The 18333-nt window shown below is 43.5% G+C and overlaps 1 protein-coding gene across 1 annotated transcript; it reads right to left on the bottom strand.

The window, feature by feature from the left end:
• Positions 1-209: 209 nt before the first annotated feature.
• LOC138366637 (baculoviral IAP repeat-containing protein 8-like) lies at positions 210-2199 on the bottom strand. Its single transcript, XM_069327817.1, has 3 exons — positions 1469-2199; positions 1176-1340; positions 210-1064 (listed from the first exon to the last, which is right to left on the bottom strand). Exons 1-3 carry the CDS (start codon positions 1833-1835, stop codon positions 379-381), a joined length of 1218 nt encoding a protein of 405 aa, XP_069183918.1. The 5' UTR covers positions 1836-2199; the 3' UTR covers positions 210-378.
• Positions 2200-18333: the final 16134 nt, after the last annotated feature.

Genomic DNA, 18333 nt, shown 5'->3' with positions numbered 1-18333 from the left:
ATTCATTAGTCAAAGGAAAACTTTTCAAGTCATTTTATTCAATATTTCCGTTAAACTTACTACATCATGTCATTATTCGGTTTCATAATTAAGTACTTGTTTCAGTCCTCCAATGTAATAAGCAAATTATTCTATTAAGGATAAAGAAATCTTATTTAGAAGAGACATTAAGTTTATTACAACATTTAACGCATACAAGTGTTTTAGTAGTTATACAGGTATTCAAGAAATCATAAGTGTTCTTAGTAGTTTTACAAGTGTTCAAGAAAATCATATACAGTTATTCTTAGTAGTTATACAGGTATTCATAAGTGTTCAAGAAAATCATATACAAGTGTTCTTAGTAGTTATACAAGTGTTCAAGAAAATCATAAGTGTTCAAGAAGCAATTGGATTTATTATATATAAAATATTTCCTCTACAAATTGGACAGCATTTCAGAGCTAAAAGACAACCACTGCATGTCACCATATGTTTACATGGTAGTATTACAATATTTATATTTTTATCCATACAAACTCTGCATAAAATATCTTCTTCCCAAGATTGTTCTATACAGTCCTTGTTTTCATCAGTGTTAGTACAAGTCTCCGGTAAAGTTTTCAATCCCAGATCTTCAAGCGTAGCTTCTTGTTCCTTTTTATCATCAACTGCTTCATAAATTAAGTCCCGTACCCGTAAATAAATATCTGTTCCCTCTTGCATATACCTCAACACGATTTCTAGACATCTACTTTGTATAATAAAAGGCAACAAATCTCTGGATTCCTTAAGGTACTCACTTAAAGCATATCTTATACTCTCCACAGGTATTAATTTTTTATGAATCAGATGTTTGAACTTATCCATACCCTCCATTAAGATATTAATTAAATCATTGTCTATAGGTTTTATAGGTAATGGTATTGTCAATCTAGCATTCTTAACAAATTCCTTGCCCCTTGCAAGAATAATGTAAGCACATTCTGGACTACATCTCGCATGTAACGTCCAAGGATCATCTTCTGGTCTCCAATTTCGTATTCCACAGGCGCAGTGATAGCAGCAGACGTGGTCACTTATACCTGAAAACCATAAAACAATCCAGCATTATCTCGTTACTATCTTTTAACTAATATTCATTATTTCTTTACTTATAACTCTATTAAGTTTAAAATAGTTAAAACACTTCATACCACAGTAAAAAAAACCAGCTTCTGCCAGCTCATGAGAAGTTTGCTTGACGCTTCCAGGCCATGTCATATCAAATGTCTCTAGGCGAGATTTATAAGTTACCAATCCTGGATTCAGCGATTTCCTAAATTTGATCAATCCCAGATCTTCCTTAGGAGGAGCACCACCTAAAAAAATATAACGTAGTTACGTAAATTATTCTTTAGAAGAATAAGAAGTATCTATTTAAGCAATCAAGTTTTGTACAGAGTATATAAGACTGGTATAAGAATACATCATAAGAATATATACTTACTACTACCACTTATTTTCTTATTTCCCAGTTCTATTTTATGGGAAACAAATTCCAGTCCATATTTGAAAGCTATCTCAGACACCTCTAAAGAAACATTGTCACTCCTCTCGCCTCTAATAAAGGCACAGTCTTGATTAATGATCTTATGACGTCTTCTGGGGGTATCACCAACAATCCATGCACCTACTATACAATAACAAAATGCACACAAACAGTAATCACTATTGCGAAGGTAATAGAACCCATCTTCAACTAAGTCAATAGGGTTTAACCACTTAATGGGCCAATCCACAAATGTTTGTAGTCTAACTCCTGCACATTTAAGGCTTTCTATACTGTAAAACTTCCTGGCACACAAAGGATCCATCGTGTGAGGGCAGCACTAACTATTAGAGTAGGATAAGCAAGTATATATATCCCTAAAATAAGTATCGTACATCGCTACATATTTAACAGTTTCCTCATTTATAATAGACAGTAATCTCCTCTAAATACTTCTCTACTTAAAAATCCTTAAAGTTTCTTAATTAAATAAAGCTCTTATATAAATACTTAGTAAACTACTTTCATTATTTATTAGACTTATTAGAAAAATACATCACTTTGGCAATCTCGCTAAAAGTATACTGTTACGTCATTATTCGTAGCTGCCGTACATAATGATAGATATATATATATATATAATTTAGTAGTAAATTCTTATTTAATCTAATTAAAATATATGCTTAAAGCATCTATATCCTAAAATGAAATATACTATTAGTTATAATGTCATATATAATATCACTCTAAGGTAACAAAAATCCTTATTAATATATTCAAATACGTGGTAACTTTTACATTTCCCCCAATATAAGAGCGCGGACCTCACATTAGGGATATTATTACGACTATCTGGATCGTATCTACTACCTTACGAGGAAGAAAAATTCACCATGGATACTGTTCTGACAACTTGTCAGGGTTATTTAACCGACGATTCATTTTGTAATAATGAAACCTGTATTGTGTACGGAGTGAACTGTATATCCTGTGTTCCCAGAGGAATGGCTCTAGACTTAGCCAAGAAATATTCTCATGCTGATGCTTATAATGTTCGCCGACCCTTGTACAGTCTTAAGAGATGTATCCCTGAAGATCGTCCAGTACCAGGAACAATTCATATCTCTAAAGGAGAAAATCTTCCGTATATTGTTGCTATAGCCACACAATACGGTATTGGATTACCTATAGAAAGTAATAACATTGCTCAGGGAATTATAGAAAACTCAAAAGACAGAAACATGCTCTCTGGATTAAACGAAGATACATCCATTAATCGTCTCGTCTACTTCAAGAATGGTATGAAAGATTTATTTAACTTTATCAAGGGCTCTCCTCAAATTATGAGAGTTATAATACCAACAGGAATTGGGATTACATGTGTTCGAAGAGATAAAGTTTGGGAAAATACTTATCTTCCTGTTATTGAAGATATGTATAAACAGTTAAAACCCTACGGAGTGGAAGTTAAATTACTGTTTAACGAGGAGATTATGCAGAGGAAGAGCAAGTAACACTTGGCAACCTTTGTGTGCGCAGTGTTTCTACGCGCAGCCTAAAGATGTATATATGCTTCCCCCGGAGTGATCTCTTACGGTGTCGTCCTCTTCTTGGATGTCAGAATCTACTTCAAGCTTGGATATTCAAGGCTATGGAGATCAAGACTATTATTGGAGACTTTGCCTCCCTGTCCGTCTACAATAATCACGACTGTTTATTGTACGATCTTGATGCTACGAGTGTACAAATGTGTAAAATTGTGCAAGGATTGTGGGATCGTTACCCATATGCGAGATTACATCGTGAAAACTTTCCTTACAAAAACAGGGCTGTTGTATCTTATCGTAGTAACCCTGGCAGTATACATATTGGAGAACCACCTGAATTTAACAACAGGATGGATGAAGATCCCCATCTACCCCTTATTATTGGTTTAGTGACTCAGTTTGCTAGTAGACCTGCAACTTTACCAGCATATGAAAATCCTCCGTGTGAAGTACGAAGTTTAGATGAACATTTTTACGATGGACTTGAAAAAGATACAGAATATCAGAGATGGCGCTGGTTTGAAAATGCTCTGAAGGAAGCCCTTGTTTTCATTCTTAAAAGATGTGTTAAGAGAATTATTATTCCATATGGGTTTGGCATGTCAAGTTATTTGGACAACTGCGCAGTATGGGAAAGTAAATATTTGCCTATACTTGAGAAAATAGGACAAAAACTACGAAAACGAGGTATTGTACTCTTCATAGTACGTCCCGAAAACATCGTTCCTCCTCAGTCATCCACCCACGGCATCTTTGAAAATAAGATTCCATACATTGCTGTTCTTCAAAATGGATCCACAACTAATGCTACTGATGCTGCTAGGACACCTGAAGATGATGCTACGCCTGCTACCGCTGATGCTAGTTCACCTTCTATCAACACTAAGTTGTCTGATACAATTAATTCAACACCTGTTAATGTTACTACGTCTGTTGATACTAATGTTACAATGTGTGTTAGTAGTAGTTTTACAAATTTAGAAGAGAAGATGGATTGGGAATAATAATGTCTGTAAATAATTTATACTTTGTACATTTTTACAAATTAAATACATTGTACATTTTTACACATTAAATAACAAAATAGAAACTCGTGTGTTTATTTTCTCCCTTTTTAATGTCTAAATGTCAACTCTACTTTTCTGAGTATATAGGAAGAGGTACGAAACTTTTTCTGTCTTACTTCAAGATGGATTGTTCTATGTACATGCAAGTGAAGCTTAAGCGTTTGAATAAGTGTATTATAGATGCTGATTTTACTAGTGATGAAATTCTAAAACCTGGAGACTGTCTTGTCTACGATTCTCATAATTTATCTGGTGGATTTGCACAACTGTTATGGGAAAAATATCCTTACAGTAAAGTTTCCGAGTGTGAAGTGGTACAGAATAATATAACTCCTGGTGGTATAGTACTTGCTTTATCTCCAGAACCAGAAATAAAACCTCATATTATAGGACTTCAATACAGTAGCTCTAATGAAGATCTAGGATTACAGAAAGATATTATTAAACGTTGGAGTTTTAAATCTGCAATAAGACAAATTTGTTGTCAGGCAAGAAATAATAATTTAATCCAGCGTATAATTATTCCATATGGTATTGGGTTTAATGACGGAATAGGATGGAGTAAAGAAGAACAAGAAGAATGGGAGACACACTATTTTCCAGGACTAGCCCATTTAGCTTATGTTTTAAAGAATAATAAAAAAGAATTATTAATGGTTCGTATACCTCTTGGAGAAGATGTTACGGGGACTGGGAGAGAGAATAAACAAGTAGAGGATGGATCTAATAAACGGAAGAGAATGTCATAGTTAAAACTAGTAGATCTAAAATAATACATATAACTAATTTGGAAACTACAGCTAAGAGAGAGGGGCGGAGCGTAACAATCTCCGATGTGATAAGCTAGGTCGGGATATATCTTGACATAAACTCCCCATCTCGGTCCAGCAGTGACAAGACATACTCGGATCGATGGCTGCTGTATACAGTAAGTGTTTATTGTATGATGTACTTACAGTACTCGTTATATTTGTTGTGATATAATTTTGCTTATTATTGAATATCTTTTAGTTTTGAAATATTATGATTATTTAATAGTCCCTGTGTTAAATATTGTATTTTTCTTTGTTTAAAGATCTACCCCATGTGATGGATGTGAAGAGTCTACCAGGGTTTGGAAGCATGCCTGATCTTGTGTCAGAAACTATATGGCAAAGTCCAGCTTCGACTGTTTTGTGGAAGAATATGCCCCTGGCGGAAAAACAGACTTATAAAGTGATGACACATACTGATAAATGTACGCATGAGAACATTGTTCCAGCTCTAGCAAAGTTTATTAGCAAAAGTGAAAATGTTTTAATGATACTGATTGGTCGTGATTTTATAAAGTTGAAAGAAGAACTTCCAATGATAAAATGTGATATAGTCTTATTTAGCTTAAAAGAGAGTGTTACAGACGTACTCAAGAAACATGAGAATTGTCAAGTGTTGTTGCTGACGAAAACTCCTAGTAAGGCCGAGATGAAGAAAATTTCTTTGTTATTTAAAGGCGATAAAATAATTTGCACTTTTAGACCTAAACCCCGTTTTAAATACATATTTCCAGAATTTGAAGAAGTACCTATAGGATGTAACTTAAAGGATAAATTTTTTATAAGAAAATTTGTGGATGAAATTGGTTCTCCAAATGCTGCAAACTGGTTTATTAATAAGTTGAGTTCTGAAGAACGAGAAGTGTATACTATAATGAGCCAGGATGAACTGCAACAGCAGGTAAATAGTAAGACTGTGAAAGAGCTTAGTATTATTCACCCTAAAACAGAAGAAGATGAACATTGGAGTTTAATTGATCATATGGAGGAGAGCTTTCCATCTTTTCCGTTAAATTTAATAAAGATGAGACCAGAAATAGGATATCATACCCCCCAAAAGATAGAAATAGAGGCAGTGATGAGATTTATAGGACAGGATCCTGTACTTGGTGTTTTCTCTGGTATGGCCTTTATTGAAAATCTTATTAGGATAAGACATACTAATGTGGTACGAGCTACAGATAATTACTCGAATATGGGTGAGAGTAAGTGGATGGAGGTTGAACAAATGGATGCTGTAGAAGCAGTTAGGACTTATTGTAATGACAGAGAAGTACTTCTAATGTCCTGGCCTGAATTGATTTGTGATGATAATGTTTATAGCGATGCTTTCTATGTTTTAAAGGAATTTAAGGGACAAAAACTAATCTATTTTGGAGAAGGGGAAGGGGGATGCTGTGCATGTGATGGATTTTTTAACTTGCTGGATAGGGAGTTTCATTGTGTGAAATCAAATACATGTTTTACTTATAATTCTTTTATAAATTCAAATGTTTATTTCTATATAAGACTATAGTGTTTATGATTTCTTGAATACCTGTATAACTACTAAAACACTTGTATGCGTTAAATGTTGTAATAAACTTAATGTCTCTTCTAAATAAGATTTCTTTATCCTTAATAGAATAATTTGCTTATTACATTGGAGGACTGAAACAAGTACTTAATTATGAAACCGAATAATGACATGATGTAGTAAGTTTAACGGAAATATTGAATAAAATGACTTGAAAAGTTTTCCTTTGACTAATGAATGTGTATGTTTAATAAAACTGAGTTACGAAAACAATGCCTTAAGATGCTACTGTAAGTAATGACTTAGTGCACGGGCAAGTATCTTTAATTGTACGAAGATGTCTTAGAATGATTTATATTGACCTTATTTGAAAATGGATAACTACCAAATGCTCAGTAGTAACTTACTGTGAATTAGTAATGTTACTGTTGTTGTTGTTGTTGTCGTTGTTAATAACGATGATCTACTTACTTACTTACTAAAATGACAGAACCAACTAGTTTTGAGAATTAGTACAGAGATGATTAGAGAATAAGTAGTGGACTGTAATGAACGGGTAAGAACATGTAGCGGAGGGATGGAGGAAAATTGTAAGAAAGGGTTGAAAGTTGGGATGTGTAAAGGATTGAGAGATTGTAAGGGATGGTATCAAGATGTGCGGAAAACATGCTACAACATGTAAAGTAGACAGTGTAGTGAGTTGGGCGGTGAACAAGCTAGGACTTGTAATGGATGGAAGGAGTCGGGTATATTTACATATGACTCATGTTTAAATAAGATATGGGACACAGTAATACACGCTACAACGTGTAAAGTAGACAGCGTAGTAAGATGCGAGGCGAACATGCTGAGACATGTAAAGGAATGAGAGAGAGAGATTGTAAGGGTTGGTACCAAGATGAGCGGAAAACATGCTATAACATGTAGAGTAGAAATAGCGTAGTGAGTTGGGCGGTGAACAAGCTAGGACTTGTATTGGATGGAAAGAGTCGGGGTATATTTACATATGACTCATGTTTAAATAAGATAGAGGAGACGGTAATAGTTGTTTAAGTCTTGTATAAAATTGGAAAGAAGTAGAGAATATGTAAGACTAAGTACAGATCTGAACTTACAGAGAATATGCTATGAACGGGGAAAGAACGCAAATTAACAGCTACATTTAAATTTACGAGACTTGGATGAGATGGAGGAAGGTGGGAGGGGGTGAAAGATAATTAAACAGGTTGGGGCTATGTGTATACTCGGATAAGAGATACGCTGGAGACGGACTTGATCGAATATATTTATGTCTGATGATCTAAGGCTAATGTCCAGATTAATTTTACTACGTTAGAAAATAAGGTGATCTTAAATCTCAGGGTGATTTAGTTGGAAAATAAAGAACTTGCACAAATGAACTAAGCTGGGGCACAAGAGATGTAACTTGATAACTGAACTGGTTTTTATTTACTATGTCTGAAAATGTAGTTGGGTGTTTAAATCTCAGGGGGATTTGGATTGATAGTAATGAATTTACAGGAGTGAACTTGGACAGAGGACAAGAGCTAGAGTTTTATAATTGTTTTCATCATATTTACTATGTCTGAAATACAGAGGGTAAAAATTTCAGGGAAATTGATGGGTTATTTACAAAGATACGAAAGAGAATTAAGGCGGGGACGAGAGCTGGAGCTCGATAACTGACTTGATTTTATTTACGGTGTCTGAAATACAGAGGGTAAAAATTTAAGGGAAATTGATGGTTTATTTACAAAGACTTGAGGGTGGAAGAGGGTGGGGGACGAGAGCTGGAGCTCAGTAACTGACTTGATCTTATTTACTAACTTTGAAGTATGTCTGCTTTTAATTTAGGGAAATTGATGGGTTATTTACAAAGATACGAAAGAGAATTAAGGCGGGGACGAGAGCTGGAGCTCGATAACTGACTTGATTTTATTTACGGTGTCTGAAATACAGAGGGTAGAAATTTCAGGGGAATTGATCTGTTACTAACGAAGATACGAGAGAGAGCTAAGGCGGAGGACAAGAGCTGGAGCTTGGTAACTGTTTTGATCTTATTTACGGTGTCTGAAATACAGAGGCTAAAAATCTCAGGGAATTTGGACTGTTACTAATGATTTTGTACAAATGAACTAAGCTGGGGACAAGAGCTAGAGTTTGATAATTGTTTGCATTTACTAAACTATGTCTGAAATACAGAGGGTAGAAATTTCAGGGAAATTGGACTGATACTAACGAAGATACGAGAGAGAGTTAAGGCGGAGGACAAGAGCTGGAGCTTGGTAACTAATTACTGTATTGAACTACATTTGAAATATGATTATTTTTAAATTTTAGAGGGATTGGAATGATAGTATTCTTTATACGACAGGGGACTAAGGTGGGGAACGTGAGCTAGAACTTGCTTACTAACATGATTTATTTGTGTAAAACTGACTTGCTTAATGAAAAGGAGCAAACATACTGACTTGCTTAATGAAAAGGAGCAAACATACGATGTTGGAAAATAGTTGAACTGAATGAAACGAGAGAGAGAGAGAGAGGAGGGACGGTCCAGATATTATGAGAAGATAACATAAGATAAGAGGTCTGGCTGTCCGGGCGTAAAGTAAATAAAGGTGACGCGAGAGATTGCGAGGTAAGGGGGGAGGGAGGGGGGTGTGATGTACGAAACCCTGAAAACAATGACTTACACAGGTGATTTTCTAAATTTATATGAATAACTAAGGCTTACATAGACGATTTTGTAAGTTGAAAACATGTAAAATATGTCCGTAGAGTTCTCCTGGAAGCCCTAAAGTGCTACACACGTTATTTGAATTTCTCCCATAAGGCCTTAACAAACTTCTAAGTCTCGGAAATTATTTTTCTTATAAGAACTTTAGCAAACTCGTATGACATTATTTTTCATTATAAGAATTCCCTAATTCTAAATCTGTGACTCCCCAAATTCGCCTGAAAACCCTAAAGCGCTACACACGATATTTCGGACCTGAAAACCCCGAAGCGCTACGCACGATATTTGACCTGAAAACCCCCAAGCGCTACAGGGGATATTTGATCTGAAAAAAAATATCCCCTGTAGCGCTTACACCCCACAGGGGTCCTCTGCCCAAAAAAAAATATCCCCTGTAGCGCTTACACCCTACTACTAACACCAACACCCACCTACACCAACACCCACCTACACCTACACCAACACCCACCTACACCTACACCAACACCCACCTACACCAACACCCACCTACACCAACACCAACACCCACCTACACCTACACCCACCTACACCAACACCCACCTACACCAACACCCACCTACACCTACACCAACACCCACCTACACCTACACCAACACCCACCTACACCAACACCCACCTACACCAACACCAACACCCACCTACACCTACACCCACCTACACCAATACCCACCTGCACCTACACCAACACCAACACCCACCTACACCAATACCCACCTGCACCTACACCAACACCAACACCCACCTACACCAACACCCACCTACACCTACACCCACCTACACCAACACCCACCTACACCAACACCCACCTACACCTACACCCACCTACACCAACACCCACCTACACACCAACACCAACACTCACCTACACCAATACCCACCTGCACCTACACCAACACCAACACCCACCTACACCTACACCCACCTACACCAACACCCACCAACACACCAACACCAACACCCACCTACACCAACACCCACCTACACCAACACACCAACACCAACACCCACCTACACCTACACCCACCTACACCTACACCAACACCCACCTACACCTACACCAACACCCACCTACACCTACACCCACCTACACCTACACCAACACCCACCTACACCAACACCCACCTACACCTACACCAACACCCACCTACACCTACACCAACACCCACCTACACCAACACCAACACCCACCTACACCTACACCAACACCCACCTACACCTACACCAACACCCACCTACACCTACACCAACACCCACCTACACACCAACACCAACACCCACCTACACCAACACCAACACCCACCTACACCAACACCAACACCCACCTACACCTACACCAACACCCACCTACACCAACACCAACACCCACCTACACCTACACCAACACCCACCTACACCAACACCCACCTACACCTACACCAACACCCACCTACACCTACACCAACACCCACCTACACCTACACCAACACCCACCTACACCTACACCAACACCCACCTATACCAACACCAACACCCACCTACACCTACACCAACACCCACCTACACCAACACCAACACCCACCTACACCAACACCCACCTACACCTACACCAACACCCACCTACACCTACACCAACACCCACCTACACCTACACCAACACCCACCTACACCTACACCAACACCCACCTACACACCAACACCAACACCCACCTACACCTACACCAACACCCACCAACACACCAACACCAACACCCACCTACACACCTACACCAACACCCACCTTCACACCAACACCAACACCCACCTACACCTACACCAACACCCACCAACACACCAACACCAACACCCACCTACACACCTACACCAACACCCACCTACACACCTACACCAACACCCACCAACACACCAACACCAACACCCACCTACACACCTACACCAACACCCACCAACACACCAACACCAACACCCACCTACACACCTACACCAACACCCACCAACACACCAACACCAACACCCACCAACACACCAACACCAACACCCACCTACACCAACACCAACACCCACCTACACCAACACCAACACCCACCTACACCAACACCAACACCCACCTACACCTACACCAACACCCACCTACACCTACACCAACACCCACCTACACCTACACCAACACCCACCTACACCAACACCCACCTACACCAACACCAACACCCACCTACACCAACACCAACACCCACCTACACCTACACCAACACCCACCTACACCAACACCAACACCCACCTACACCTACACCAATACCCACCTACACCTACACCAACACCCACCTACACCTACACCAACACCCACCTACACCTACACCAACACCCACCTACACCAACACCAACACCCACCTACACCAACACCCACCTACACCTACACCAACACCCACCTACACCTACACCAACACCCACCTACACCTACACCAACACCCACCTACACCAACACCAACACCCACCTACACCAACACCAACACCCACCTACAACTACACCAACACCCACCTACACCAACACCAACACCCACCTACACCTACACCAATTCCCACCTACACCTACACCAACACCCACCTACACCTACACCAACACCCACCTACACCAACACCCACCTACACCTACACCAACACCCACCTACACCTACACCAACACCCACCTACACCTACACCAACACCCACCTACACCAACACCCACCTACACCTACACCAACACCCACCTACACAGCTAGTCACCGGATCAACTAATTTGACCTCTGTTGACTTGACCCCGACCCCAGGCCAGCCTCCAAGGTCACGACGGTGGAAAATAAGATAAAAAAAAGGTCCATTACCAGGTCTGTTGTTTGGTCAGGTCGTGTTCCCTGGCCAGGTCAGAGGTCAACGATATGCTCCTGCTGACCTGACTGTCTCAACACCTTGTATGACGCGATCATGGCTAGAACAGGGGAGGAGAGGTGGCAGCACTGGAGGGCAGCGGTGGCAGCACTGGAGGGCAGCGGTGGCAGCACTGGAGGGCAGCGGTGGCAGCACTGGAGGGCAGCGGTGGCAGCACTGGAGGGCAGCGGTGGCAGCACTGGAGGGCAGCGGTGGCAGCACTGAAGGGCAGCGGTGGCAGCACTGGAGGGCAGCGGTGGCAGCACTGGAGGGCAGCGGTGGCAGCACTGGAGGGCAGCACTGGAGGGCAGCGGTGGCAGCACTGGAGGGCAGCGGTGGCAGCACTGGAGGACAGCACTGGAGGGCAGCACCGTGACCTGGCTCGCTGTGTTTACAAAATGTCTCATAATTACACACCCTCCCTGTGGTGACCCCACGCCCTCACACGCCCTCACACGCACTCACACGCACTCACACGCACTCACACGCCCCCACACGCCCCCACACGCCCCCCACACGCACTCACACGCCCTCACCCGCACTCACACGCCCCCACACGCCGCCCACACGTCCTCACACGCCCTCACCCGCACTCACACGCAGCCACACGCCCTCACACCCCCCCACACGCCGCCACACGCCCCCACACGCACTCACACGCAATGTAATATGTAAAATGTAAATGTAAAGCGGCTCTCTTGTGTAGCAGAGGATGTTTACGGGCTCGCCATAGCCCGTGCTACATGGACACTTCGTCCTAAGTAGCTAAATCTTTAACAACAACAACAACAACAGTAGAGGATGACCTCCCCCTCCCCCCCCGGCCCCCCCGAAGCTAATTACATAATTAGTACCGTGGGTTCCGATCCTGGTCTTGTTCGCGGCAGGGAGAATCTGATGCCAAGGAGCCAGTGTGTTGACCTCTGGAGGTCGTGTAGAGTGCCATGTTGGCCCCTGACCTGCGGGTGGTGCCTGTGAAACGGATGGCTGTGTTTGTATTGGAGTCGTGATAGTGGTACTGGGGTGGTGGTGGTGGTGATGGTGGTGATTGTGGTAGTGTGTTGATGTGGTGGTGGTGGTGGTGGTGGTGGTGGTGGTCTGGTGATTGTGGTAGTGTGTTGATGTGGTGGTGGTGGTGGTGGTGGTGGTGGTGGTGGTGGTGGTGGTGGTGGTGGTGGTGATGGTGGTGGTGGTGATTGTGGTAGTGTGTTGATGTGGTGGTGGTGGTGGTGGTGGTGGTGGTGGTGGTGGTGGTGGTGGTCTGGTGATTGTGGTAGTGTGTTGATGTGGTGGTGGTGGTCTGGTGATTGTGGTAGTGTTGATGTAGTGGTGGTGGTCTGGTGATTGTGGTAGTGTTGATGTGGTGGTGGTGGTCTGGTGATTGTGGTAGTGTTGATGTGGTGGTGGTGGTGGTCTGGTGATTGTGGTAGTGTGGTGATGTGGTGGTGGTGCTGGTGGTGGTGGTGGTGGAGGTCTGGTGATTGTGGTAATGCGATGGTAGTGGTGGTGATGGTGGTAGACGAGGTAGTAGTAGTAGTAGTAGAAGTCTGGTGATTGTGCACCCCGACCTCTGGACCGTTCACCACATCACTAAACTGATGTCCTAAATTACCCGAACCTAACCGAACCAAGGACTAACCAATAGAAAACGGGACATCACGTCAATTTTTGCGAGCCTCTGTGATTTGTTAGTATTAAGAACGTTAACATTGGGGGATTCCTACGTCAAAATACGGTGTGTTATGTGACAGGACAGATTGTCGAATGGCCTTGTTACTGATGGTGGTTGGTGGCACTTTATTGGCCTGGTGCCAGATTCACGAAGCAGTTACGCAAGCACTTACGAACCTTTACATATTTTCTCAATCTTTGGCGGCTTTGTTTATAATTATTAAACAGTTAATGAGCTCCGAAGCACCAGGAGGCTGTTTATAACAACAACAACAGTTGATTGGGAATTTTTCATGCTTGTAAACTGTTTAATAAATGTAACCAAAGCCGTCAAAGATTGAGGAAAGATGTACACGTTCGTAAGTGCTTGCGTAACCGCTTCGTGAATCTGGCCCCTGGTAATTAGTGCTATTAAACAATATCTAATTGAGATTCTTAGACAGGATCCCTAGACAGACCGACGGTCCTGTACCCGTCCCAGGATGACCTCACCCGTCTATCACTGTCCGTCAATCACCCCAATTCCGTCTCACAACCTCTCTGTCCCCCTTAAGGAAGGGTATGGACAGTAAGGGAGGGTATGGACAGTAAGGGTGGGTATTGACAGTAAGGATGGGTATGGACAGTAAGGGTGGGTATGGACAGTAAGGGTGGGGTATGGACAGTAAGGGTGGGCATAGACAGTAAGGGTGGGTATGGACAGTAAGGGAGGGTATGGACAGTAAGGGTGGGTATGGACAGTAAGGGTGGGTATGGACAGTAAGGGTGGGTATGGACAGTAAGGGAGGGTGTGGACAGTAAGGGAGGGTATGGACAGTAAGGGTGGGTATGGACAGTAAGGGTGGGTATTGACAGTAAGGATGGGTATGGACAGTAAGGGAGGGTATGGACAGTAAGGGTGGGTATTGACAGTAAGGATGGGTATGGACAGTAAGGGTGGGTATGGACAGTAAGGATGGGTATGGACAGTAAGGGAGGGTATGGACAGTAAGGGTGGGCATGGACAGTAAGGGTGGGGCATGGACAGTAAGGGTGGGTATGGACAGTAAGGGTGGGTGTGGACAGTAAGGGTGGGCATGGACAGTAAGGGTGGGCATGGACAGTAAGGGTGGGTATGGACAGTAAGGGTGGGTGTGGACAGTAAGGGTGGGCATGGACAGTAAGGGTGGGCATGGACAGTAAGGGTGGGGCATGGACAGTAAGGGTGGGTGTGGACAGTAAGGGTGGGCATGGACAGTAAGGGTGGGCATGGACAGTAAGGGTGGGGCATGGACAGTAAGGGTGGGCATGGACAGTAAGGGTGGGGCATGGACAGTAAGGGTGGGTATGGACAGTAAGGGTGGGGGGGACATAAGTGTAAGAAGTCAGGCATATATGAACGAATATGTGTATGGAGGCTTGTGTACATATACGCATGTGTGTATAAATATATGACAGCATGTACGCATGTGTGTATGAAGGCATAAATGTGCACACGTGCACACGCATGCACACACACTCGCACTCACCTAGTGAGTACGAGTGTGAGTGTGTGAGTGCGCGCATGTGTGTACTCACCTATTTACCTGTACTCACCTGTGTGTGTGTGTGTGTGTGTGTGTGTGTGTGTGTGTGTGTTCACCTAGTTGTGCTTGCGGGGGTTCACCTCTGCTCTTTCGGTCCGCCTCTTAACTGTCAATCATCTATTTACTAACTACTTTTTTTCCCCACACCACACACACACACACCAACAAGCAGCCCGTGACAGCTGACAAACTCCCAGGTACCTATTTACAGCTAGGTAACAGGCGCATCAGGGGTGAAAGAAACTCTGCCCATTGTTTCTCGCCCGCGCCGGGAATCGAACCCGGGACCATAGGATGACGCGTCCAGCGTGTTGTCCAGTCAGCCACCGACTCCCCAGTGTGTGTGTATATGTGTGATTTAAGGCTTGCTTTGTTTGTTTGTTTTTTACCGTATGTGTTCCCTTCCCCCCCCCCCCTGTAATACGAGGAGGTTCGTATGTTTGTGTGTTCTAGATTGTCAACTGTGTTGCTCGCCGTGTCCGTGTTACACAAACACGTGTGTGTGTATCGCCGAGTCCGTGTTACACAAACACGTGTGTGTGTATCGCCGTGTCCGTGTTACACAAACACGTGTGTGTTGCTCGCCGTGTCCGTGTTACACAAACACGTGTGTGTGTATCCGCCCGAATCTTCGGCTCAGTGTTTGTGTCTGTGAATGTTGCTGCTTGAATGAGATCGCACGACTCTGCAACTTGTTTTTTTTTTTTTTTAACAGGATGACTTTGACAAAGTTCAGGCACCGATAAACAAATAGTTGCTAGAATTCAATCCCCACAAGTGCAAGGTAATGAGAATTGGAAAGGGAGGATGGAGCCCAGAATGGATTTACAACATAGAGCTTCTTAGCGTTATGTAAATAATGATGAAATGTGATAGATTTACTTACTATAATGTTGGTGCTGAAGGTCAACATGAAAAAAAAATATATGGAAATTAGACGAAATTAAATGGCGGGTGACGCCACAGGAAGTCGACGATCCAAGCGTCAACTTTGTGGGGTGTTAGTGGGGGGGGGTGTTAGTGGGGGGGGGGTGTTAGTGGGGGGGGGGGGTGTTAGTGGGGGGGTGTTAGTGGGGGGGGGGGTGTTAGTGGGGGGGTGTTAGTGGGGGGGGGGTGTTAGTGGGGGGGGGTGTTAGTGGGGGGGGGGTGTTAGTGGGGGGGGGGGTGTCCCACTATAGGAGTCGAAGCGAGGAAAGGATTTGCGAGTGGAAATAATTCTACCGCTACTTCCAGAGGCACACATCAACAAGGTAACATCAGCAGCATATAGTATGCTAAACCAAGGCTCTCTCGAGACAATCTACACAACCTTTGTTAGACCAACACTGGAATATGCAGCACCGGCCTGGAATCCAGATCTTGTGAGGCATAAAACCAAATTTTAAAAAGTACAAAAGGTTTAGAACAAAAGTTATGCCAGAACGAAGAGGGACGAAGGTGAGAAGAAAATGAATATACAAGATACTGAGGAGAGCAGGTGAGGCATACAAGCTTAACCTCTTTGAAAGGAAATTAAGACGAGAGGACATAATTGGAAGTTGGAAATGCCAATGGACTGAAGGAATGTAAGGAAGTACTCGTACCCTGTACGGAAAGTCAGCAAGTATAGAATGTACTGAAAGAAGAGGTGGTGGAAGCCACCTCCATCCATGACTTAAAGTCAGATTCGACAAAGAATTCGAACGCCAAAATGGTCATAACTTATAACCCTGCAGGTACAGCACGGCTGGTAGTCGGGGCTCCAGGAGCTGGACCTCACTCCTTCCTGGTCACTGATAGATAAGTGCCACCACCACTACTACAAACACTATCACCACCTTCACCAGTCCCACCACCACTACCACCCGTACCTCCACCACCAGTACCACCACTACCACTACCACCCATATCTCTACCAGCCGTACTACCATTACTACCACCACTAGAACCACCACCACCGGCCACAACCAGTAGTACACCCACCACCACCACCACCACCACCACCACCACCAACAACAGTAGCACCAACATCGCCCAACAAAAACTGAGAGAGACGTGAGAGGTCAGAGTGACCACAGTATAACTGTGTCCAACACCAACCACAGGGGACAGGGTGAGGGGGGGGGGGGAGGTAGTGTGTGAGGGTGAGTGAGGGGCTGAGTGGGGGGGGGAGTAGTGAGGGTTTCAAGGGGTGTGAGAGGATGAAAAGAAGTGTGAAAAAAACCCAACACCCTCACCAAATTATTGACACCCTACACCTTACCCTATTCCCTCCTCCCTGTACCTCAGCCCTCATCTCACCCTATATTCTCCTCCCTGCGCCTCCCTAGGGTGCAGGGTGAGGTAGAGAAGGTGTATATCCCTCTCACAGAGAGTCTGAGGAATTCTGAGAAAACACCATCGCCGGTCGTGCCGAGCGGACAGCACGCTGGACTTGTGATCCTGGGTTCGATCTCAGGCGCCGGCGAGAAACAATGGGCAGAGTTTCTTTCACCCTATGCCCCTGTTACCTAGCAGTAAAATAGGTACCTGGGTGTTAGTCAGCTGTCACGGGCTGTTTCCTGAGGGTGGAGGCCTGGTCGAGGACCGGGCCGCGGGGACACTAAAAAAAAGCCCCGAAATCATCTCAAGATAACCTCAAGATCAATGGAGACCAAGAAATGTGTAAGTACTTCATTCATAATGATGTGCTGCCAGGAATCTTAGCGAAGTATCCAACATTAGCTTACTGTAGGTGCAGCCTGCACATGACTGTAAACCTGCCGCCCAGTTGGGTGGGTGTGGAGCACATGACTGTAAAGCTGCCGCCCAGTTGGGTGGGTGTGGAGCACATGACTGTAAAGCTGCCGCCCAGTTGGGTGGGTGTGGAGCACATGACTGTAAAGCTGCCGCCCAGTTGGGTGGGTGTGGAGCACATGACTGTAAAGCTGCCGCCCAGTTGGGTGGGTGTGGAGCAAGACTAGAAACTGTGTGACTCACTATAGATTTCTGTGTGGAGTGGGGCGTCTCATCTTGGGCCACCAGCTGT

This window comes from Procambarus clarkii, chromosome 20 (genome assembly GCF_040958095.1).
Source record: "Procambarus clarkii isolate CNS0578487 chromosome 20, FALCON_Pclarkii_2.0, whole genome shotgun sequence".
In the NCBI taxonomy this organism is placed as follows: domain Eukaryota; kingdom Metazoa; phylum Arthropoda; class Malacostraca; order Decapoda; family Cambaridae; genus Procambarus; species Procambarus clarkii.
The sequence above is the reverse complement of the archived record's forward strand: the minus strand, read 5'-3'. Positions and strand labels throughout refer to the sequence as shown.

What these genes read in the sequence shown, in the direction of transcription:
- LOC138366637 (XM_069327817.1), bottom strand. Translation starts at nt 1,835, where the DNA reads ATGGATCCTTTGTGTGCCAGGAAGTTTTACAGTATAGAAAGCCTTAAA. An exon ending in TAAGAAAATAAGTGGTAGTA is followed by an intron (nt 1,341 to 1,468) that starts GTAAGTATATAT and finishes ATATTTTTTTAG; the next exon opens with GTGGTGCTCCTCCTAAGGAA. An exon ending in AGCTGGTTTTTTTTACTGTG is followed by an intron (nt 1,065 to 1,175) that starts GTATGAAGTGTT and finishes TATGGTTTTCAG; the next exon opens with GTATAAGTGACCACGTCTGC.